The sequence below is a fragment of the Heterodontus francisci genome, chromosome 36 (genome assembly GCF_036365525.1).
Source record: "Heterodontus francisci isolate sHetFra1 chromosome 36, sHetFra1.hap1, whole genome shotgun sequence".
Taxonomy (NCBI): Eukaryota; Metazoa; Chordata; class Chondrichthyes; order Heterodontiformes; family Heterodontidae; genus Heterodontus; species Heterodontus francisci.
The window spans coordinates 30,121,608-30,146,946 of NC_090406.1; the positions used below are offsets into that span (position 1 = coordinate 30,121,608).

At 43.1% G+C, this 25,339-nt stretch overlaps 2 protein-coding genes across 5 annotated transcripts in view; both read right to left on the reverse strand.

The window, feature by feature from the left end:
- Positions 1-16,617, reverse strand: timm13 (translocase of inner mitochondrial membrane 13 homolog (yeast)). The gene is made up of 3 exons (XM_068016440.1): positions 16,398-16,617; positions 7,619-7,687; positions 1-313 (listed from the first exon to the last, which is right to left on the reverse strand). The coding sequence occupies exons 1-3, from the start codon at positions 16,518-16,520 to the stop codon at positions 215-217; spliced, it is 291 nt and encodes a 96-aa protein (XP_067872541.1). The 5' UTR covers positions 16,521-16,617; the 3' UTR covers positions 1-214.
- Positions 16,618-17,142: 525 nt separating this feature from the next.
- The window catches only part of tmprss9 (transmembrane serine protease 9), a 33,941-nt gene continuing 25,744 nt past the window's right edge, over positions 17,143-25,339 (reverse strand). For all 4 annotated transcript variants that reach the window (XM_068016437.1, XM_068016439.1, XM_068016438.1 and 1 more), the window contains 4 exons: positions 24,576-24,747; positions 23,237-23,502; positions 22,162-22,298; positions 17,143-19,018 (listed from right to left, as the gene is read on the reverse strand). In XM_068016437.1, coding sequence (XP_067872538.1) covers positions 18,860-19,018; positions 22,162-22,298; positions 23,237-23,502; positions 24,576-24,747 — 734 coding nt within the window. In that variant the 3' untranslated portion in view covers positions 17,143-18,859. The remainder of the gene's footprint in view (positions 19,019-22,161; positions 22,299-23,236; positions 23,503-24,575; positions 24,748-25,339) is intronic.

Here is a 25,339-nt window from a genome sequence, read left to right on the forward strand (position 1 = left end):
TTTAATATTCAAGGTCATGTTCTTTTATTATAATCATAATTAGATCCGCAAAATACAGGCTGACGCAATTGTGTTCTAACCTAGGCAGGTTAGCAACTTTTCTCTGAGATTAACAAAGCTTTGTGTTATATAGCCCTCCATTGTTCAAGTTCTTCTCTCTCCCAGATTGGTCTGAGTGCAGTACAAGCCTTCCCTTTCCCCATTGGCTATGCAACTACATTTGTGCACGTTCTCGCTGTAGTCTGGAGTTGTACGTTCGCGATACTGTGTTCCAGGCATCCATGTATCGATCCATACACATAGCTATACATTTCTGAAAGACATGGTTAAAACAGAGTTAGGTGTGAATCTGATTCAATACACAGGGGAGGGGAGGGTTGGTGAGAGGCTCTGATTTTACATGTGGGGGCACAAAGCTCTCATTCCACACACAGGGTCCCATTTCCTGCTAGTCCGCTTCGATGATGTCAGGTGCGTGGTGTGTGCCAGAAGGGTTCCATTACAAACAGGAATAGCCAGAGCAGAATCACATAACCCTATACTACTGTTGTGTTTTATGCAGCAGAAAAATTATATTAAAAAAAAAGTGTAAAGTAAATTTAATGATCGCTTATCATTTTCTTCTATGAAAAACAGGAGTCCTTAGAATAAAAATTACTCTTCCAGACCATCTCTTCCCCTTTAAGTAAAAATTAAAAGGAAAGAATTTGTGCCATTTGGTGGGAGGAGTACAGGTGATGTTATTATAGGCTGAGCTTTCGTATGGAATCTAGAGGAGTTTTCACATTTTCACTTCTGAGTTTAGAAAGCAGTTATAAAAGGTGCAAAGTGAATAGGTCTCAGTAAACTTTTCCAATTTTGAGGTGGAATATAACTGAGTGATTCACCCACACGGCGCTGCAGTTTGTGTGCTTTGAATGCGGCACAGCAGTGTCTGTGGACCCCAAACAGTGAAACGGAAATAACAATTATATCAAATGACAACATGAACATCACAGCATGAAGCAGCTCCACCATTAATAAATGCAGTAGGGACTTTAAAAGTATTCTTACCATGCAGCCGGGAGCAATAGACAGTTATCATACTCAGAATGCTAAAAGCTTTAAAGATAAACTTACTTTCAAATATAAACACAAGTTAGTGGGTTTGTGATGGTGAGGTGTGTCGGTCACCACAGCAGGTGCAGCTCAGCTATGTGTTTCCAGTGGTGGAAGGATCAGGAAGCAGAGAACATAGTTTGAAAGTAATTGGCAAAAGAGGCAGAGATGAGGAAAACATTTTTTCTGTATCAAATTGTTATGATCGGCAATGCACTTCCTGAAAGGGTGGTGGAAGCGCATTCAATAACTTTCAAAAAGGAACTGGATAAACGAAGCAGAGAAAATTGCGGGGTTATGGAGGAAGAGCAGGCAAGGGCACAACGAACAGAAGAGATGGGAGCAGGAGTAGCTCATGCGGCCCCTCAAGTCTGCTCCGCCATTCAATAAGATCATGCCTGATCTTCGACCTTACACTTCTCTGCCTCATCCCCACATCCCTCGATTGTCGTAGAGTCCAAAATCTATTGATGTCAGCCTTGAATATATTCAATGACTGAGCATTCACAGCCCTTAGGGATAGAGAATTCCAAAGATTCTCAAACCTTTGAGTGAAGAAATTCCTTCTCATCTCACTCGTAAGTGGCCAACCCCTTACCTTGAGACTGTGCCCTTTGGTTCTAGACTCTCCAGTCAGGGGAAACAGCCTCGGAGCATCTGCCCTGTCAAGCCCTCTCAAAATCTTATGTTGCAAAGAGAACACCTCTCATTCTTCTAAACTCCACTGTGTATATAGGGTGTACTATACCACTCAATCTCTTCTCATAGGACAACCTCTCATCCCAGAAGTCAGTCTAGTGAACCTCCATTGTTCCCCCTTTATGACAAGCATTTCCTTTCTTAGGTAAACACCAAAATTGTACAGAGTTCTCCAGGTGTAGTCTCAGCAAAGCCCTGTATAATCATGTACTCGAAACAAATGCAATAAAGCTCAACATACCATTTGGCTTCCTAATTGCGTGCTGTACCTGTGTTTCTGTGTTTTGCGGACATCCAAATCCCCACCAATATTTAGTAGTTTCTCATCATTTAAAAAATATTATGTTTTTCTATTCTTCCTACTAAAGTGAATACCCTCCTTTCCCCACATTATACTCTATATGCCACCTTCTTGCCCGCTCACTTAACTTATTTATATCCGTCTGCAGACTTTCGTGTCCTCCTCACAGTTTAATTTCCCACCACCAAGACAAACTTAATACGAATAGATTGTAACCTCTGTCTTCATCTTGTTTCCTTTTTCTTTGCTTTTTTTCTCGTTTCTCTCTCTTTTTGTTTTCAGAGAGCAGCTATAGATGATCCTCCCATTCACACCTCCTCCAGACACATCTTTTGTTTATTTACTTGTCCCATTACCACTCCCTTTGACTTTGTATCATGAAACCGTGTGTAATTTAATCTCTCCTGCCCTCCACCCTATCACAGACCTTCCCTTTTGTTCTTCCCCACCCTTCCCCCTTTCACTTACTACATCCACTGGTTCCTCTTTATCTACCCTGCTAGTTACATCCTCAAAAAACTCTTTAATAAATTTGCCACCATTTCCCTTTCAAAAATCTGTGTCGACTCAGCTGAATCGTATTATTTTCGAAGTTCCCTGTTACCACTTCCTTAATAATGAATTCCAACATTATCCCATTGACTGATGTCAGGCTGACTGGCCTGTAGTTCCCTATTTTCTCTCTCCCTTTTTTCTAGAATAGCAGAGTTACATTTGCTACCTTCCAATCCACTGGGACCATTCCAGAATCTAGGGAATTTTGGAAGATCAGAACCAATGCATCCACTATCTCTGCAGCCATCTCTTTTAGAACCCTAGGATTTAGCCATCACAGCCAGGGGATTTGTCAACTTTTAGTGCTGTTTATTTCTTCAGTACTTTTTCTTTACTCATTATAATTACTACAAGTTCCTCACCCTCATTAAACCCTTGGTTCCTTGTTATTTCTGGTATTTTTTGTGTCTTCTTCTCTGAAGACAGACACCTTTTCTGCTGTAAAACTCTGATTCTATGGGGTTATCAGGATAACATCAGATCCTACTTTCATTTCCATATTTTACCTTTAAATATAACCAAAAGATTTCAAAGTCAAGAGGCAGTCTACTATAGAATGGTGACGTATGGTAAGTCACTGGACTAGTAATCCAGAGACCCCAGCAAATACTCTGGGGGACAAGGCAGTTGGTGGAAATCAAATTCAATTCAATAATAAATTCAATAAATTAATGAAAATCTGGAATTGAAAGCTAGTCTTTAATGGTGACCATGAAACTACCATCGATTGTCATAAAACCCATCTGGTTCACTAATGTCCTTTAGGGAAGGAAATCTACCATCCTTAACTGGTCTGGGCAACATGTGACTCCAGACGCACAGCAATGAGGTTGATTCTTAACTGCCCTCTGGCTTGCTAGGCCAGTCCATTCAGTTGTATAAAACTGCTACACAAAAGTTGAAAGGGAATAAAACTGGATGGAACATCGACCTAGGCACTGGAAATGACAATGGCAAACATAGAAAAAATACAGCACAGGAAGCCATTCAATCCATCGTGTCCATGCCGGCCAAATAAGCTAACCACCCAAACTAATCCCACCATAGCCCCGTAGGTTACAGCACCTTAGGTGCACGTCCAGGTACCTTTTAAAAGAATTGAGGGTCTCTGCCTCCACCACCGTTTCTGGCAGTGAATTCCACATACCCACCACCCTCTGGGTGAAAAGGTTTCTTCTCATGTCCCCTCTAATCCTTCTACCCATCACCTTAAATCTGTGCCCCCTGGTAATTGACCTCTCCGCCAGGGGAAACAGGTCCTTCCTGTCTACTCTTTCGAGGCCCCTCATAATTTTGTACACCACAATCAAGTCACCCCTCAGCCTCCTCAATTCCAGGGAAAACAACCCCAGCCTATCCAATCTTTCCTCATAGCTGCAACCCTCAAGCCCAGGCAACATTCTTGTAAATCTCCTCTGTACTCTCTCCCCAGAACAATTATGTCCTTTCTGTAATGTGGTGACCAGAGCTGTACGCAATACTCCAGCTGTATCCTAACCAACACTCTATACAGCTGCAGCATCACATCCCTGCTTCTGTACTCTATACCTCAGCCAATAAAGGAAAGCAAGCCATATGCTTTCTTCACCACTCTATCTACCTGTCTGGCCACCTTCAGGGATCTGTGGACATACACTCCAAGGTCTCTCACTTCTTCCATCCCTCAATATCCTCCCATTTATTGTATATTCCCTCGCATTATTTGCCCTCCCCAAATGCATCACCTCATACTTCTCAGGATTTAATTCCATTTGCCACTTTTCCACCCACTCAACCAAACCATTGATATAATTCTGGAGTCCACGACTCTCCTCCTCACTATTAACTACATGGCCATTTTTTGAGTCATCAGCAAATTTACTAATCATGCCTCCCACATTTCAGTCCAAATCATTAATATATACCACAAACAGCAAGGGACCCAACAGTGAGCCCTGTGGAATACCCCTAGAAACTGCTTTCCATTCACAAAAACATCTGTCAACTATTATTCTTTGTTTCCTGTCACTGAGCCAATTCTGAATCCAACCGGCCACCCTCCACTGTATTCCATGGGCTTTCATTTTACTGACCAGTCTGCCATGCGGGACCTTGTCAAATGCTTTACTAAAATCCATGTAAACCACATCCACTGCACTACCCTCATCAATCCTCCTTGTTACTTCCTCAAAAAACTCAATCAAGTCAGTCGGACATGACCTTCCCGTCATGCTGACTATCCCTGATTAATCCGTGCCTTTCTAAGTGACAGTTTATCCTGTCCCTCAGAATAGATTCTAATAATTCTAACAAACCCAGCCCTGTCGACCCTGCAAAGTCCTTCTTACTAACATCTGGGGTCTTGTGCCAAAATTGGGAGAGCTGTCCCACAGACTAGTCTAGCCTGACAGTCATACTCATGGAAACAAATGCTCACATCCAATGTCCCAGAGACCATCAACATTCCTATGTCTTGTCCCACCGGCAGGACAGATCCACCTGATGTGGTAGCACAGTGGTATACAGTCGAGAGGGAGTTGCCCTGGGAGTCTTCAACATTGACTCCATCAAAAAGTCTCATGGCATCAGGTCAAACATGGGCAAGGACACCTCCTGCCGATTACCACCAACTGCCCTCCCTCAGGTGATGAATCAGTACTCCTCCATGCTGACCACCGTTTACAAGAAGCACTGATGGTGGCATGGGCACAGAATGTACTTTGGGTGGGAGATTCAATGTCCATCATCAAGAGTGGCTCAGTAGCACCACTACCGGCCGAGTCCTGAAGGACATATCTGCCAGACTGGACCTGTGGCAGGTGGTGAAGGAAAATCCTTCTAGACCTTGTCCTCACCAATCTACCTGTTGCAGATGCATCTATCCGTGACAGTATTGGTAAGAGTGACCACTGCACAATCGTTGTGAAAGCAGAGTCCCGTCATCACACTGAGGACACCCTCCATCATGTTGTGTGGCACTACCACCATGCTAAATGGGATAGACTCAGAACAGAGCTGGCAGCTCAAAACTGGGCAATCATGAGGCGCTGTGGACCATCAGCAGCAGCAGAATTGTATATAAACACAATCTGTAACCTCATGGCCCAGCCTACCCCTCACACTATCATTACCATCAAGCCAGGAGATCAACCCTGGTTCAATGAGGAGTGCAGGAGAGTATGCCAGGAGCAGCACCAGGCATACCTCACAATGAGGTGTCAACCCAGTAAAGCTACAACACAGGACTACTTGCATGCCAAACAGTGGAAGCAGCATGCAATAGACAGAGCTAAGCAATCCCACAATCAACGAATCAGATCAAAGCTCTGCAGTCCTGCCACATTCAGTCATGAATGGCGGTGGACTATTAAACAACTATCATGAGGAGGAGGCTCCACAAATATCCCCATCCTCAATGATGGGGGAGCCCAGCACATCAGTGCAATACTGAAGCATTCACAACCATCTTCAGCCAGAAGTGCCGAGTGGATGTTCCATCTCAGCCTCCTCCTGAGGTCCCCAGCATCACAGATGCCAGTCTTCAGCCAATCCGATTCACTCCATAAGATATCAAGTAACGGCTGCAGGTACAGAATACTGCAAAGGCTATGGGTCCTGACAACATCCCCGCTGTAGTACTGAAGACTTGTGCTGTAGAACTAGCCGCACCCCTAGCCAAGCTGTTCCAGTACAGTTACAACACTAGCATCTACCTGACAATGTGGAAATTGCCCAGTTATGTCCTATTCACAAAATGCAGGACAAATCCCACCCAGCCAATTATCGCCCCATCTGTCCACTCTCGTTCAACAGCAAAGGTGTCGTCGACAGTGCTATCAAGCCCACTAACAGCAATAACCTGCTCACCGATGCTCAGTTTGGGACCCACCGGGGCCACTCAGCTCCTGACCTCATTACAGCATCGGTCCAAACATGGACAAAAGAGCTGAATTCCAGAGGTGGGGTGAGAGTAATTGCCCTTAATATCAAGGAAGCATTCGAAGGGGTGTCGCATCAATTAGCCCTAGCCAAATTGAAGTTAATGAGAATTGGGGGAAAATTCTCCACTGGTTAGAGTCATACCTAGCACAAAGGAAGATGGTTGTGGCTGTTGGAGACCAATCATCTCAACCCCAGGACATTGCTGCAGGAGTTGCTCAGGGCAGTGTCCTCGGCCCAACCATCTTCAGCTGCTTCATCAAAAACCTTCCTCCATCATAAGGTCAGCAGTGGGGATGTGTGCTGATGATTATACGATGTTCAGTACCATTCGCAACTCCTCAGATACCAAAACAGTCCGTGTCCACATGCAGCAAGACCGGGACAAACATTCAGGCTTGGGCTGATAAGTGGCAAGTAACATTTTCACTTCTGAGGTTAGAAAGCAGTTATAAAAGGCGCGGGTAACTCATCTCCTGACTCCCTAAAGCCGGTCCACCATCTGCAAGGCACAAGTCAGGAGTATGATGGAATACTCACCATTTGTCCTGGATGAGTGCAGCTCCAACAACACTCAAGAAGCTCGACACCATCCAGGACAAAGCAGCCCGCTCGTTCAGCACGCCATCCACTAACTTCAACATTCACTGCCTCCACCACCAACGCACAGTGGCAGCAGTGTGTACTATCTACAAGATGCACTGCCCCAACTCACCATGCCTCCTTCGACAGCACCTTCCAAAACCGTGACCTCTTCCACCTAGAAGGACAAGGACAGCAGACGCATGGGAACACCATGACATGCCAACCTGTCTTGGAAATATTTTGCGCTCCTTCACTGTCACCGGATCAAAGTCCTGAAACTCCCTCCCTAACAGCACTGTGGGTGTACCAGCATCAGATGGACTGTAGCGATTCAAGAAGGCAGCTCACCAACTCCTTCTCAAGGGCAATTACGGAAAGGGCAACAAATACTAGCCTTGTCAGGGATGCCCACATCCAATGAAAGAATAAAAAAAATTCTTAATATAAAGCAGAAACTGTTACCTGTTCAGAGTTGTCCAGTGAACTTCCTGGTTTGCCAATACACTTCCTGAAACATTTATCAGTCATTCTCTGAAATTACATAAAATATAACACTCTTATTCTATGCTCCAATTCCACAGCGAAAGTAAATGTGCATGTACTTTCAATATTTTGTCTAGATACAGGATTTTGAACTGCAAACTTGTTAGTATTGGTTTTGGAATCATACAAGGCTCAAGACCTGAGGAAGTAAAATCAGCAGCTGGGCTGCCCACAAAATACTGGGACTGCAGGTCAGGAGACATACCAAAAAAGTAGAACCCTTTTCAGCTCCCCTACTCTGTAACTAATGATTGCGGTTCCTCAAGACTCTCTAAATTTATCCAGTAGCTGATCTTATAGATAGCAATCTTTAATGCCATTTTTTCTATTGAAGATTTAAAAACTCAGGTTTCTTTCAGTTTTTATTTTGACCATAAACCAGGAAAAAAATCTTTGGTGCCCACCACAAACTCCTTTCTCTTGCTACCGATTCCCTCTCTCTCCACAACCACTGTCCCAGGTTCAACCAGGCCGTTCACAATCCTGAAGTCCTTTTTGACGATGAGTTTAGATACAGATCCCATTTCTGCTCCACCACAAAAAATACTTACATCCACCTTTGCAACACTCACTGCCTCTATCTCTACCTCTTTGCCACTGAAACTTGCATACACTCCTTCAACTCCAGACTTGACTACTCCAGTACTTTCCTTGCTGGCCTCCCTTTTCCATGAACTCCAACATATGCAAAACTTGCCCATACACATCCTGTCCTGCACTAAATCTCACTTGTCAATCACCCCATCCTTTCTAAACATTAGCTCCCAACCCCAGTATATTAAACTTAAAATCTTCAGCTTTTCAATCTCTCCATGGCCTCACCAGAGATTATCCTATCTCTGTAATTTCCTGCAGCTGTATATCCACTCAGTCTAGTTCTCTGGTTCTGGCCTTTCATGCAGCCTCTTTCTCCACAATTGGTGATAGAGGCTTCAGTGTCCTGGATCAGGCTGTCTGGAGTTCTCTCTCAATGTCTCCACTCCCCTGTTCCTTCTCATAACCCATCTTTTTGACCAAGCTTTTGGTCACTTCTTCTAACCTCTCACTTTCGGGTTCAGCATCCATCATCCTTATGCCTGTTTGTGAAGTGCCTTGGGACATACTTTCTGTTCAAGATGCTAAACACAATAAATGCATGTCGTCTGATCTCAGCTAGGGAATCGGATGGGTTGCCATAATTGGTCTCAGCAGCCTTGGATTAGGGAACAGCAAATCATCCACTGTTCCTGCTCCCAATCACAATCCACTGATTCCCCATGGGAAATGAGTGTGGATATTGGGTGAGGTCAGGATCAGCTTGGGGTTGAATTGTCTCCCAACATTCACAGTCTAGACTCTCATTTCACTGGCTTATTTTGGTGCTTCAAAGACCTGATAACAGACTTACAGTAGAGCCATGATTCATGCGTGAAAATATTATACATACCCTCGCCCTCAACTTGCACCTTTCCCTGGTGATTCTCCTATCTCCCCTCGTGCCCTTTCTGAATTCATCTTGTCCAATGACAAGCCACCTCCTGCTTCCTTGATCCTACTCTCACTGAACTGCTGAGTGCCCAACTTCATTTCCTGGCCACCTAATGTTAGCTGATAATTAATGGTTCTCTTTCTTCAGGTACTGTACCCCTCTATTTCAAATATGCCATCATCACCCTCTCCTCAAAATACCAACCCTGGACCCTTCTGTCCTTGCAAACTACCACCCTTCTCCAAACTCTCCAAAGTCCTTGAACATGTTGTCGCCTCCCATGCCCATCTTCTCCAGACATCTATATCTGTGTGCTGCCACAGTACTGAAATGGCTCTTTTCAAACTCATATGACTGTAACAAATATAAACTATCCCTCCTCCTCAACCCGTCTGCAGTCTTTGATAGGGTTGACCATACCATCCTCCTCCAAAGCATTTTCACTGTCATCCAGCTGGGTGGGACTGGATTTGCCTGGTTCCATTCTTATCTATCTACTGGTAGCCAGAGAATCACCTGCAATAGTATCTCTTCCCGCTCCCGCACTGGTGTCCCCAAGGATCCATTCTTAGCCCCCTCCTATTTCTCATTGATATGCTGACCCTCGGCGACATCATCCAAAAACACAGCATCTGTTTCCATATGTACGCTGACGACACCCAGCTTTACCCCACCACCACCTCACAACTCCTCTACAGTCTTTAAATTGTTAGACTGCATGTCCGACATCTAATACTGGATGGACAGAAATTTCCTCTGATTAAATACTGGGAAAACTGAACCATCGTCTTTCGTCCCCACCACTCCATTCACTAACCACCAACTCCATCCCTCTTCCTGGCAAGTGGCTGTGTGTGACCTTGGTGATAATATTTAACCCCAAGTTGACCTTCCGGCCACAGTCATAGAGTTCTTTACGGCATGGAAGGAAGCCATTTGGCCTTTCAAATCCATGCCAGCTCGCCACAGAGCTAACCAGTCAGTCCCACTCCCTCGCTCGATCCCCATAGGCCCGCAAATCCATTTCCTTTAAGTGGCCATCCAATTTCCTTTTGAAGTCACTGATGGTCTCTGCTTCCACCACCCTTGTAGGCAGTGAGTTCCAGGTCATTACCAATCGCCGTGTAAAAAACTTCTTCCTCACATTCCCCCTGCATCTCTTGCCCAAAACTTTCAATCCGTGTCCCCTAGTCCTTGTACCATTAGTTAATGGGAACAGTTTTTCCTTGAGTAACTTATATAAGCCAGTCATAGTCTTGTACACTTCTATTAAATCTCCCCTCAATCTCCTTTGTTCCAAGGAGTACAACTCCAGCTTTTCCAACGTAACCTTGTAACTAAAATCCCCCATTCCTGGAACCATTCTGGTAAATGTCCTCTGCATTTTCTCAAGGACCCTCACATCCTTCCTAAAGTGTGGTGACCAGAACTGGATGCAATACTCCAATTGGGGCCTAACCAGAACTTCATAAAGGTTCAGCATAACTTCCCTGTTTTTGTTCTCAAGGCCTCTGTTTAAGAAGCCCAAGATCTCATATGTTTCACTAACCACTCTCTCAATACGTCCTGCCACCTTCAAAGATTGATGCACCCCCATGTCCCTCTGTTCCTGCATACTCTTTAGAACTGCAACAAGTCTATATTGCCTCAACCTATCCCTTCTGCCAAAATGCATCACCTCACACTTGTCAGTATTAAAAGGGAGGTGTGTATGGAGTGGAAACTTTGCCGGAATGAGACATAGTCAAGAATGTGAAGATGAGAATTTGGTTCACATGGTAAGCTTTGCTTAGGTTCAATTTAGATTAAGAGTCAGGCTTTGATATCGAATGTTCAAACTTCAAGTTAGTTAAACTGCCTTGTTAAACATCCACTTGCCTGACAGTGGCAGTTTCCTGTCAATCAGCTGAAAGTAGTTGGTTCAATAGGTGTTAATCCCTGTAGCAGGAAGCTTAACTAGCTAGCAAGTGACTCATCAGAGGCTCTATAAAAGCAATCAGGATTCCAAACTACATGGAGTGGACATGTTGTCAGAGAGTGAAGGAGGGAAATTTGGTTCATGTGGGAATCCAGGGCAGAGGGGAAAGAGGAATTGATGTCTGATGTTCCAGCATAGAAGGTTAGCGAACATGTTTCTCTTATCTGAATTAAGGAATTTTAATTGGGATTAGTTAACATTAATTAGAATAGTAACCATAAGAATATTGAGATGCAGGTGTTTTATTAGTTGTAATAAGCTTTACCAGCAAGTAGTAAAGCTTACTAGAAGTGGGGCTTATTAATCATAAATGTAATAAATAAATTAACACATTATAAAGATGGCAGGGTAGGTGATGTGTTCTGGCTGCAGTATGTAGGAGCTAGTGGATACCAGTATGATCCATGGCAAACATGTCTGCAGCTCAAGGAGCTTTAGCTCAGGGTTACTGAGCTGGAGGCTGAACTACAGACACAGTGATGTATCAAGGAGGAGGAAAGTTACCTGGATGCTTTGTTCCAGAAGGCAGTCATGCCCCTTAAGATAAAGTAGTTTCTGTCAGTGACAGGAAGGTGTGACTGAGACAGGAAGGTAAAGAGATTGAGAAGGTGTGAGTGGAGGAGCCTCAGCCCTTGCAAATGAGCAACAAACCTGAAGTTCTTGCAGCTTGTATGGATAACATAGGGGACATAGGTGTAAGATGAGAGGGGATGTGTGAGGCAAGTTCTTTACACAGAGGGTGGTGAGTGCCTGGAACTTGCTGCTGGGGGAGGTGGTGGAAGCAGGTACGATAGCAATGTTTAAGAGGCATCTTGACAAATACATAAATAGGATAGGAATAGAGGGATATGGTCCCTGGAAGTGCAGAAGGTTTTAATTTAGGCAGGCATCAAGATCGGTGCAGGCTTGGAGGGCCGAATGGCCTGTTCCTGTGCTGTAATGTTCTTTGATAAGCGTGAGGGCTGTAGTGTGGATAAGCAGACTGATCATGGCACCATGGTACAGGAAGCCATTCAAGTGGGGGTGGTCTCTGGGTTACTAGTCCAGTGATACCACTATACCACCACCTCCATATAGTGTATAAAGAGTTAGGCACTAAATTAAAAAGCAGAACCTCAAAGGTAATAATCTCTGGATTATTACCTGAGCCATATGCAAACTGGCATAAGGTAAATAAGATTAGAGAGATGAATGTGTGACTCAAAGACTGGTGTGGGAGAAGTGGGTTCTGGTTAGGGGGGCACTGGCTACAGTACTGGGGAAAGTGGAGGCTGTACTGTTGAGATGGATTTCACCAGAACCACGCTGGGACCAATGTTCTAGTGAGTCATAACTAGGGAAGTAGAGTGGGGGGGAAGGGATCATATAGAGGAAGATTGAGTAAATTAAAGTGAAATGACAAGGCAATAGATCAAGGTAGCGATAAAGGTAATAATCAGAATATGGCAGGAAGGGATAGTGATTGCAAACTTAAGAATGTGCCAGTAGATAGGGCCAGAGTTTACAAATTCAGTTTATAAAAAAAAATTAAGGGCTTTGGATCTGCCCACAGCATTTGCAATAAAATGGATGAACTATCAGCTCAAATAGAAATTCAGATATATGACCTGACAGCCATTACAGAAATGTGGCTACCAAGAAACCAAAGCTGGAACCTGAATATCCAAGGGTATGTGACATTCAGAAAGGACAGGAAGCTGGGAAAAGGTGGTGGGGTAGCTCTCTTAATTAAAGAGGGCATTAGTCCTGTAGTGAGAGATGACCTTAGTTCTAAAGATCAAGATGTTGAATCAGTTTGGGTGGAACTAAAATTGCAAGGGGCAGAAAATATTGGGAGTTCTTGACAGTCCACCAAGGAGCAGTTGTAATGTAAATCACAGTATAAACCAGAAAATTAGAGGTGCATGTAACAAGGGTAATACAGTAATCAAGGCAGATTTCAATCTGCATAGACTGGGTAAACTTAATTAGTACTAATGCTGTGGAGGACAAATTCTTGGAATGTATGCAAGATGGTTTTCTAGAGCAGTACGTTGAGGAACCAAATGGGGAAATGGGCTATTTTAGATCTATTATTGTGCAATGACAAAGGACTAGTTATAAAGGAGACTTTGGGAAAGAGTGACCATAATAGAATTTTACATTAAGTTTGAAAGTGATTTAGTTCAAGCAGAAACTAGGGTCTTGAATCTAAACAAAGGAAACTATAAAGGTATGAGGAGCAAATTGGCTATTGTGGATTGGGAAACTACATTAAAAGATATGATGGTAGACTGGCAATGGCTAATATTTAAAGAACTAATACATAGTGTACAATAAAAATACATTCCTTGCTGGGCTTTTGTGCATTAAAAGGAAAGTGTTCCAACCGTGGCTAACAATAGAAATCCAGAATTATTAGATCACAGGAAGATGTGTATAAAGTTGCCAAAAGTAAGTCTGAGGATTGGGAGCATTTTCGAATTCTGCAAAGGAGGACAAGAAAAAGATTAAGAAAAGGAAAATAGAAATTTAGAGTAAACTAGTGAGAAACATAAAAAGGAATGCAAAACCTTTTTTTTAGGTATACAAAAAGGAAAAGATTTGGAAAGACAGGAGAATTTATAGTGGGGAATAAGGAAATGGCAGAAAAAGTAAACCAATACTTTGTGTCTGTCTTCATGGAGGAAAATACTAAACCTCCCAGCAATAATGGAGAATCAAGAGACTAGTGTAAACAAGGAACTGCAAGGTATTCTAAGGAAAAAAAAAAATAGTACTATAGAAATTAATCAGACTTTAAAGTAGATAAATCCCCTGGACCTGTTGATCTACATCCCAGAGTGTTGAAAGAGGTGGCTGTAGAGATAGTAGATGCATTGGTGGTCATCTTTCCAGGTTCTATAGATTCTGGATTGGTTCCTGCAGATTGGAAGGTAGCAATTCTAAACCCACTATTTAAGAAAGGAGGGAGAGAGAAAACAAGGAACTAAGTCTAACATCAGTTGTAGAAAAAGTGCTAGAATCTATTATAAAGGATGTGATAACAGGACACTTGGAAAATAATAATTGGGCAGTCAACATGGATTTATGAAAAGGGAATCTTGTTTAATGAACTTGTTGGAGTTTTTGAGGATGTAAATAGCAGAATGGATGAGGGGAAACAGTGGATGTGGTATGTTTAGATTTTCAAAGCTTTTGATAAGGTCCCACATGAGGTGAGTAAACAAATTTAGAGCACGCAGAATTGCGGGGAATATACTGGCATGATTGAGTACTAGTTAATGGACAGAAAATGGTTGGAATACAAGGGTCATTTTCAGATTGGCAGGCTGGGGTACCACAAGGATCAGTCCCCAGCTATTCACAATCTACATCAATGATTTGGATGTGAGGAGTAAATGTAATATGTCCAAATTTGCAGATCACACAAAACTAGGTGGAAGTGAATTATGAGGAGGATGCAAAAGTGCTTCAAGGGAATTTGAAGAGGCTAAGCAAGTGGGCAAAAGTTTAGCAAATGGAATGCAATGTGAGGCTGGGCAGTGTTGAACTTCAAAAAGACTTGGGTGTCCCTGTTCATGAGCCACTGAAAGCTAACATGCAGGTACAGCAAAAAATTAAGGCAGCAAATGTATGTTGGCCTTTGTTACAAGAGGATTTGAGTGTAGGAGTAAAGATGTCTTACTGCAATTATATAGAGCCTTGGTGAGACTGCACCTGGAGTATTTGGTCTCCTTACCTAAGGAAAGATGTACTTGCCATAGAGGGAATAGTTCACCAAACTAATTCCTGAAGACAGATTAAATAGACTGGGCCTTTATTCTGTCATTTTTAAGGATGAGTGGTGACCTTACATTCAAATATACAAAATTCTTACAGGGCTTGACCAAGGTAGAGGCCGAAATGATGTTTTCCCCTGGCTGGGGAGTCTAGAACCAAGGGACATGGTATCAGAATAAGGGGCAGGCCACTTAGGACTGAGATGAGAAGGAATTTCTTCAGAGGCTGATGAATCTTTGGAATTCTCTGCCCGAGGGCTGTGGGGGCTCAGTCGTGGAGTATGTACAAGACCGAGATTGAAAGATTTCTACATCTTAAAAACATCAAGGGATATTGGGATCATGCAGCAAAATGAAGATCATCTGCCACTGGTCTGCCCATTCTGCTAGCCTATCTATGTCCTGTTGCAGGTGGTTCATATCATCCTCACTATTTGCCACACCTCCAAGTTTGGTGTCATATCCCACCATTAAGACTACCTGTTTCAATTGCCGTAAGTAACATTGCCAAACTGCACCCCTGCCTCAGCTCAGCTGCAAAACCCTCTACTTAATTATTCCAATGCACTCCTGGCTGGCCTGTTGTTTCACCTGTTAATTAACTGTGATGCCATTAACAACTAAAAGGTAGAAAGTGCCCCACCCCCACATTAAAGGGGCACAATCCATAAAGTGTAACTTAAACAAAAAATGTTTAGTTTGATTCAAACATCATTTCTGGTGTTGATCACAACCATTGCCAACCATGCCTTCAGCTGCCAAGGCCTTAAGCTCTGGAGTTCCCTCCCTAAACCTCTCTGCCACTCTTTCCGCCTTTTTTATATACTCCTTCAAACCCATCTCCTTTAACCAGGCTTTTGGTCATCTGAAGGGTCACTGCCCTGAAACGTTAACTCTGCTTATCTCTCCACAGATGCTGCCAGACCTGGTGAGTATTTCCAGCATTTCTTTTTATTTCAGATTTCCAGCATCTGCAGTATTTTTATTTTGGTCATCTGCCCTAGTATCACCTTATATGCTGTCAAATTTTGTTCAATAATCACTCCATCTTAATATGTTACATTTGAGACACTATATAAAGTTTTATCATATAAAGGGAAATTAGATGGATTTAGTTGGAGAATTGGACTTGATTTTTAAATACTACATTCTTCAAAATGAAAATCGTTTTCAGGCTCCAGACTCGCTCCCTGAATGTCACTGTTGGAATTAGGGGGCTGTCACAGTCCAGCAGTTCCTTGTCCCCCACGTGGGACCAGCCTGGACAGCACCGAGTGACCTTTACCCCAAGAGCTCCACACGACGTCAGACACTTCCGTGGAGGCCCAGCCTCCATCGCATCGATTGGATGCGTCAGGAATCTTTTCATTTTTATTGGTCGGATGACACATCAATCATGCACCTGGCTTCTTCATATCGCCCAACGGCCCCCCCACACACCTCCGATAATTAGAGGAGCATCGGTAACTTTCTCTTATACCGGCAACCAACCTGTAGCAGTTCCTGGGCGTTTGCCACGGCGATCTGCAATTTTACTTGCTCCATGATCATCCCGGAGTCCACCTTCGCTCCTCCCGGGCCTCCCGAGGAAAAATCTGAGGAGAAGCCGTCCATCCCGCCCAGGGCCCCGTGTGCGCTGTTGCAGTAACGGCCCAAGCGCGAGGCGGTGCAATGAAGAGGTCACGGTCAGACAGGCCGCGCGTGCGCACTGTGGCGGGGCGGGGCCACAACACCTCCCATACTGCACCGCGGTTGAGCAGCTGGAGGCGCCTGAGCTCAGCCAGATGTTTCAGCTGGACTTCATGAACAGATGCTGTTGCACCGAATTATCCTTCACCTCACTCCCCTGACTTATCCCAGTCTTGATGCCCTGGGTATAATAAACAACACTGAGTAAGCCAGCCACGGTACTTGATTACTAATATTCCATGTTTGTGAGGAGAGAAATAAGACTGCGACAAATAGTTGGAGTTTTCATTATCACTGCGTACGTCCACGTACTGAGATAGGGCAGCATAATAATTCGTATCTGGTCTTGTTTCACCGAGTGTTTCAGTCTACTTTCAAACAGTGAAGATGTGCATGTGATGGCACTTACAGAAAAAACATCCAGTTCAGATCACATTGTTAATCCCTAGCTAATCCTAGTACATTAGATATTAGACGAATGGGTAGTAAGTTATTTTTAAACCACTTACAAGAGTATACCCAAGAGAATATTTAAGACAGACCAAAATTTGTATCAATTCCCAAGTTGCACCTTTTATTAGCGGATCTTTGTTCCTTGTTCATTACTTGCAATGACATTGAGATTCGCTTGCCCCCTTGACACGCTGAATACTAAAACCATCCCGAATATTCAATAAATTAATTTCCTTACTTGTGCTGCTATTCCTCTCCTAATCTCCCATTATTACCACGGTTTTCTTTTTACAGGCGCCCTGATCTGCACCTGCAATTAACTTCCTGTTAACTCAGTTAAAGGAGGTTCTTAGACCACTTCCCTGTCCCATAGAGATTCGACTTCTTCTACCACGATGGTGTTCTTTACTAATACTGCTCCTCCCCTGCCCTTCCTATTTTTTCCATCTTTATGAATCCTGCAGCCAGGTCTCTAATTGTTAACAGATCAATCCCATCAAACTGGCATTGTGCTTTTAGTTCCTCTTGTAATATTCCTACTGTGAGATAAAGACACCTCCTAAGGTTCACTACTTTCCCCTCCGTGATTGCTAATTTACCATCTTGCTTGACTTCTGTAAAACTTCATACTTCCATTAGCCCAATGCTGTCTATTCAATAAACAAAGTTCTAGTTTCTAACCTGGTGTTTAGACTTCTGCTAAAATATCCTGTTCCAACATATCACAGCTCCCAAGGATGGGGTAAAATCTGAGTCTTTGATCAAATCCCAGAATTTGTAAGAATTCTTGTCTTGTTTCAAACTCCAGCTTTTAATCTCTTGGTACCAAAACCTCCTTTTTTGAAGCTGTGGTTTCCAGACCCACGAGACAATACTGGAGAAATGCACTAACACAAATACAATGTTAAACATCCTGGAACATACAGCACTTTGTTTGTGTTGATCATATAGAAATTGACAGAATAGTAGAAATACTTGTTTCAATTTAAAGGAATTAAATCCATGATTAATCTGATCTCAGTAAATTACCAATTGCCAATGTGTAATACATGTAAAAGATAATGTGCCAGCCTATACTTGATTAAACCTTCTTTGTGATTGAGGTTCTTATAAGCTTGAAAATACTTTGTGAAATGTACAGGTGCTTAATGTGCACAAACTCCTCTCTGCTACTTGGTGGGTTAACATCTTGCTACGAATGCATTAAAAGTTCATCCAATAACATCACCAAAAGTAAGTTCTACTTTTTAGTGATTAACAGCTGACTAGCAGATTTTGTATCTTCGCACCCTGATATTACTGGTTTCATAGACTTGGAAAAGCAGTTTTAAGGAGATGTTAAAATTGGCACTCTACAGAGAATCGATTAAATCCAAATTACCTTGTGTTATACCTTCTGCAAACTAGGCTCTGCTCGTCCTCAAACTCTTAGATACTGTAGGTCAGGTACTGACAATGTGTAGCACTGGTGTTATTCTGTACTAGTTAATGACAAGGTATAACAACTAGTATTTCATTTGGTCTGTTAGAATCAAGAAGCATAAATTCAGGACCAGTTTAAAAAAAAAAAAAAAAAAAAAAATCTCATCAAATTCATGCACATCTCATTTCATTAAAATGCATACTCTCTCCAAAGGTAGAACAATTATAGAAATTGTACTGATCAGAGCGCAGATCAGTGTCTGAAATTAAGAGAATTGACAGTCCCACAGCCTCAGTGATACATGCACACACTCATCCAGAGTTGAGTCCCAATGTGTGTAGTACAGTGTTTGATTATATCAGATGTCAGATCCTTTTTTTTTTTTCTTTCAGAAAACATAGTGTGCAATGAAGCTGCGAAGTGCTGTAATTCTGCTGTAGACCCCAGGTGCATTAGCTCTTGCACAGCCGACACCCCAGCTTGTAATTCCAACAAGGAACCACTTTCCTGAGGACTCCCTGCAAACCAATGGGCCACCAGAATCGCCCTGTAAAAACAAACCCAACATTACCACACACAAGTTAAGAGGAATTGTTCAGATTGAGTTACTGTCTCAGACAGATCTGTATCACTGCTCCTGTGCTGTTAGCTCATTTTTAATGCCTTCAGACAGGAGCTGCTTCAACATCTTGGTTGTTTGTGCCCTGACCAAGTTACTAAAAACCACTAGTGTTTGGAGATGAATTGGCTGTGGAATATTCTGTATAACACACTGTGCACCATACACTGAATATGACTTCTTCAAGTCTGTTAAAATTGATAATCACTGTTATGTTGCTGCAGAATACACTATTTTAATCATGTGGCATTGTGAAAATAACATCACAGGATGCTTATCAGCCACCTGATTGATATTGTGCATCTGCTTATATCAAAGTTCCAGTTTGACTGACAAGGACTCAAATGAGGTCTGGAATCCAGTGAGTTACAAGGTAGTTCCACTAACACTCTGGCCCAGACACCTTGTGCTGGTGTAAGTGCACCAGTAGTACCAAATCGACTTGTATTGCCATCTGAATGCCTCAGTTCTGTTACTCCTATAGCCACTTCTCCTGTCTGTTGCAATGTAATTTTTTTTTCAAGAAAAGACTAATTAGACCCAATAAGCTTACTTTTTCAAAGATCAGCCTCACTTACCCATCTTGTCATATTCATCAATACTTAGTCAGCATATCTCTCAACTTCACCTAATCGATCAATCCCACCTACCTACTTTATCACCATGTCCATCATCCCACATTCTCCTCATATCCACCTGCACACTCATTATATCCCTCAATTCCATTGACTCAGGTTCTCACCATATCTATTAACCTCAACTACCCATCTTTTTCATATCTCAAGCTATTGTCCCTCACCACAGCACTCAAACCCACCCCCCCCCCCATATACCCATGTTCTTGCCAAATCCCTCAACTCCATCTACATATCCACTCATCACATTCCTCATCCTAACCGTCCAATCTCTTTACCATATGCCTCAAACCACCTACCTTATCACCGTATACGTTGATTCTTTCTTTCTCTCTAGAAACGCTCATCTCTTGAACACCGAGCTCAGTGTTGGGTCCCTTTGCTGTTTGTGGTATATATTAATGATTTGGACTTAAATGTATGAGGCATGATTGGGGAAATTTGCTGATGACACAAAAATTGACCGTGTAGTTGATCGTGAAGAGGATAGCTGTAGACTCCAGAATGATAGCAATGGCTTGGTTGAGTGGGCAGAGAAGTGGCAAATGGAATTCAATCCAGAGAAGTGAGGTTATGCATTTGGGGAGGGGAAACCAAGCAAGGGAATACACAATAAAGGGGAGGATATTGAGAGGGGTAGAAGAAGTGAGAGATCTTGTAGTGCATGTCCACAGATCCCTGAAGGTGGCAGGACAGGTACAGCAGTGAAGAAGGCATCTGGAATGGTTTCCTTTATTGACCAAGGTATATAATACAAAAGCAGGGATGTAATGCTGGAACTGTGTAAAATGCTGGTTAGGCCACAGCTGGAGTATTGTGTACAGTTCTGGTCACCACATTACAGGAAGGACATAATTGCCCTAGAGAAAGAGAGTACAAAGGAGATTTACAAGAGATTGCCAGGGCTTGAAAGTTGCAGCTATGAGGAAAGATTGGATCAGCTAAGGTTGTTTTCCTTAGAACAGAGGAGACTGAGGGGCAACTTGAGGGGTGGTTGATGGTCGGCACAGACTTGGTGGGCCGAAGGGCCTGTTTCAGTGCTGTATCTCTAATCTAATCTAATCAACTTAATTGAGGGGCCTAGATAGACTAGACAGGAAGGACCTGTTTTTCCCCAAGCGGAGAGGTCAGTTACCAGGGGGCACAGATTTAAGGTGGTGGGTAGAAGGATTAGAGGGAACATGAGGAAAAAAAACTTTTCACCCAGAAGGTGGTGGGTGTCGAACGGTGGTGGAGGCAGAAACCCTCAACTCATTTAAAAGGTACCCGAACATGCACCTGAAGTGCTATAACCTGCAAGGCTACGGACCAGGTGCTGGAAAGTGGGATTGGATTGGGCGGATAATTTTTTTTTTTTTGGCTGGCGCAGACATGTTGGCTGTATGGCCTCCTTCTGTGCCGTAATTTTTATTTGGTTTCTATGGTTCTAACCCATTTCTACTGTTTGTTTTAATGTCATTCTCTGGTAATAGATTCCACAACTCAATTGGCTGTTTGGGTGAAAAAGCCCCCCTTGACTTCTGAAATGCTAAACTGAGGTCGTGTCTGCTTGTTCAAGTTGATGTTTTTTTTAAAAAAAAAAAAACCTCCCCTGGCATTACTCAGAAGTGCGGAAGAGCTCTCCTGGTGTCCAGGCTTACTGTTATTCCTGAACCAATAACACATTATCTTTTTTTTTCATCCATTTGCCAACTGGGGGATCTTGCTGGGCAAAAATTGTTGCCATAGTTGTCTACATAACAGTGACTACACCTCAAATAATTAACTGTGACTTACTTTTGAGAGATCTGGAGTACATGAATATATGCAAATCTAAGTTCTTGCTATTCCTTCTCACTCATAATGCCCATATTTTTAATTAGGACCTCTAGGATACTGCCTATTAAGTCTCCAGATTCAGATCACCAGGCCCAGAGAGAACATGGCAGGTTTGGGCTGGATCCCCTCTTAATGGGCCTGATGTTATGCTCTATTGATGCAGGCATGGTGTGAAACAGGTATCCAACTCAAACCACCCCATGGCTGCCAGTTTGGCTGTTCAAATCAGGGCTTCAGTGTACATCCACCAACTGGTTGAAAAAAGTAAAGCATGTCCAGGACTAGTGGTGTTTTTAGTTTTGTCAATTGCACAGGTGTCTCCTTGCATTCATCATCCAGCCATGCTGACACAATAAGACTGCACTGTCAAGGTTCCACCTTTATAGGCACAGTGCTATTCTCTGAAGTCTAGACATTGAGAAAGATCTCAAACATGCATTGTTTCAGAATCTGCAATGTGAAAAATTGCATCACATTCAATAATAGAAGGATCCTGAAGCAAATGGAGCAATCTCTACAGTACAAGCCATTCCCTAGTTTTCCCAGCTCTGAACGCAAGGAGTACCTTGTGCTGCTATATGTTTCCCAAGCTCTGCTGATTGATCTTTGATAGCTTACCTGGCATGTGTCCACTCCTCCATTCAGTCTCCCAGCACAGAACATGGTGGGAGAGATCTGGCTGCCATACAGTTTCGAGCACAAATGATCACTGATCAGATCTACTTCAGCTTTCTGCAGCAGATTAGACAAAAACCCTGTGTCGAGCAGAGAGTGCAGTGATTGGTAACAGTCTGTTCTATAAAATGAAGTTATTGGGGCCCCTTCAGGACCTCATTCTGCAGCATGTTTATATTTTGGAGTAAGAGGACAAACCCCCAGATTTATTACAACCCTTCCCCAGCATTTAATAGAAGTGGCTGCTCGTGAATATTTCACTAAATGTTTCATTTCCACAGCAGGTCCTGTCTCAGTGCAGCAAAGGCCTTCCTGTCAATACAACTCTTGAGATACATACCAGCCTGTCTAGCTATTTTACCATTTCCAGGCAACTGATTTTACAACACAAATAAATTCCACCACATCTTGTGGTGCAAATTGTGCAGTCAACCATATGCATCTTCCACTGCTGCCAGCATCCTCTTCCTCCTGGCTGTGGTATCCTCAAACTGTCTCCATCCTCTTCCCCTTGTCTGCATGGTTCTTCACCTGTATTTTAGCATATTAGCTTCTGCTGATGTATCCAGGGCCTGGTGAAACAATATTCCTTCCTCCTTTGGGCTTACCATTTCTCTTTGTAACTTTCTCGCTCCTCTTTCTCTCTATTTGCCATTTCTCTTGGTTCTCTGAATCTCTGTCCTGACACTTCTCTTTTTTTTTCTCTTTATTTTTGTCTTTTTTTCGCTTTTCAATTGCTGCTTTTTTTTTTTTAGTTTCAGTTCTGTTTCACAATTTGTGTTTTGCCCCCTTTTTTTAAGCCTCACCATTTCCCTCTTTTGGTGCCTCTGTTTTGCGCACCTGTTTTCTGTTTCTTTCATCTTTTGAGTTGCACTGTTTCTCTTTTGATCTCTGTTTCCCTCTCTTGGCCATTTTACTGTATTTGAAACAGACTGAGCCAGTTGCAAAGGAATGATCATACACACACCTAATAATGCTCAGGCATACAGATACAATGTAATGCTGCCTTGCTGCTTACCCATTTCCGCTTTGGTGCCCCAGCCAGTTATATAACATTTTGTTCCCTCTGAGAATCTGTGGGAAGATGAGGGTACACAGGCAGGCTGAATGACTTTGGAGAGGGTGACCGGCTTGGACAGTTCCAAAAGGGCAATATCCGAATCCAGACTGAAGACGCTGAAGAAGGGGTGTATGATGATGCGTTGGAAGGTTACTTTAGTGCCATGCAATCCTGAGCGCTGGAGTGTTCCCATGTAACCAAGCCAGCGACTCGCATCCTTCTGACTGTGAAAGGAAAGTGTGGTTCAGTAAACATTCACTGGGTGGCAAACTTCCTTATTCTAAATGTGTTCCACTTCCTCTTCCCCTCTCTTGCCCAGTGCAGCCCATCATTGTTCCTGAACTACCAGTTAATAAACTTTCTCCTAAATATTGATTGTTGATTTCCTTCCCACTTTGCCAGAGGTGTGGACTATTTCAAGGCTAAAGTTCTACATAGGCAGGCTGCCAATACTGGACTCAGATGACCATTGTCTTGTGAGCCTAGACAGTGATTGTAGGATATTCAGGCTTCGGACCTGAGCCCACACTTACTGCCCACGTACATGAAATTTACAGCAGGACTCACTGGATAGTGGGCCAAAGTGGCTCATCTCCACATCCCTGGCACAGGGACACTAAGGGCAATTGTAGCCCTTGTCCCTATTCAGATTAGCTCACCCAGCATCAGCTGAGATTGGAACCTTTAACATTCCTCACTGGAGAAACCTGCTGAGCAACAGCGAGCCATTCTGCAATCATGTTTATAGTAATGCTGATTGGAGCTTCCAGTATTCAAACTATAAAATGTGACATTTTTGCAGTTTACACAAACTACTTCAAACAAACACCAATACAGTGGAGTAATGTAACAACTCAACATTAGCGTAATCATACATGTGTTTGTGTGTGTGTGTAAAAGTGGGTGGCTGCATACACTGCAAGGCTTTGTGCACAGGGTTTATGGAGTGGTGTGTGGAATGCTGTGAGCATGTGCAAGTGGATATGGGAGGGTTTGCTCATTGCTTTGTAGGTGCTCTCGCTGCTGTGGGTGCCCTCATGGTTATTGGTGTGTATGCTCAAGGCTGTGGGTAAGTTTGACTGTATTTGTTGTTTTTTAAAAAATGATACCATCCTTTCACTGCCAAAGGTGCCTGTATTCACTGCTATTGGTGCATCAACTCAGATATGGGTGCGTGTGCTGACTGTTACGAGTTTGCCTGTATTCAAGTTCCTTTTTTAAAAGTGATACCATCATTTCTGAACCAGTTAGGGCACACCGTGTTGTCTCCCCTGTTGTCTGAGAGCTGTTCACGTACCTTACAAAGCAATGAGCAGCAGTGACCACCCAGTTGGGAGATATTAGGGTTCCACCACACACGTGTCCACTGTACAATATCTGCAGACTAATTTGCCAAGGAAATTCTCCAGGAGCACTGCTCTCTCCACCCACTATCCTCGTGCCAACCATCAGAGGTGCAGTTCCACAATCTACAAACAAAACTGCACTCTGTTACAGGGTTCAATACATTCGAAAATTCAATGGAAACATTTAACACTGGTCAGATTGAAACGACTGTGACAACAAGGACCAGAGCTTACCAATTCATTAAAGCTTTTAAGTAATCGCATGCAAGAATCTCTATTGCTGATGTGTGTCATGATCATTGCTGATATGCCCAGACATGTACCCAGTGACAAGTGGGCAATGTGCCTGGTGGTGTACCCTGTGATGTTCACAGTGGTGTACATAAGAATATGCATCTGGAGATGTGTGGTGGTATGCCGGTAATGTGTACAGTAGTGTTGTCAGTGATGTTCCATGGTGCATGTGTTGATGATCATGGTGCTGTCACTAGTGTATGGTGATGTTAATGGTGTTCGCATTAGTGTCTGTGGTGGTGGTTGCAGTGGTTTTCAGTGTTTAATTGTCATTTTGATGCTGGTCATATTCATGATGCACATATTTTTTTTTCTTGGAGGTTTCTCATTGTTCCAACTGGGTTCAGGCTCAATGATATTGTACATAAACCTGAAGGGCTGCCCTGTACGAGAACGACGGTTCAGTCTGAGGAACTGCAGG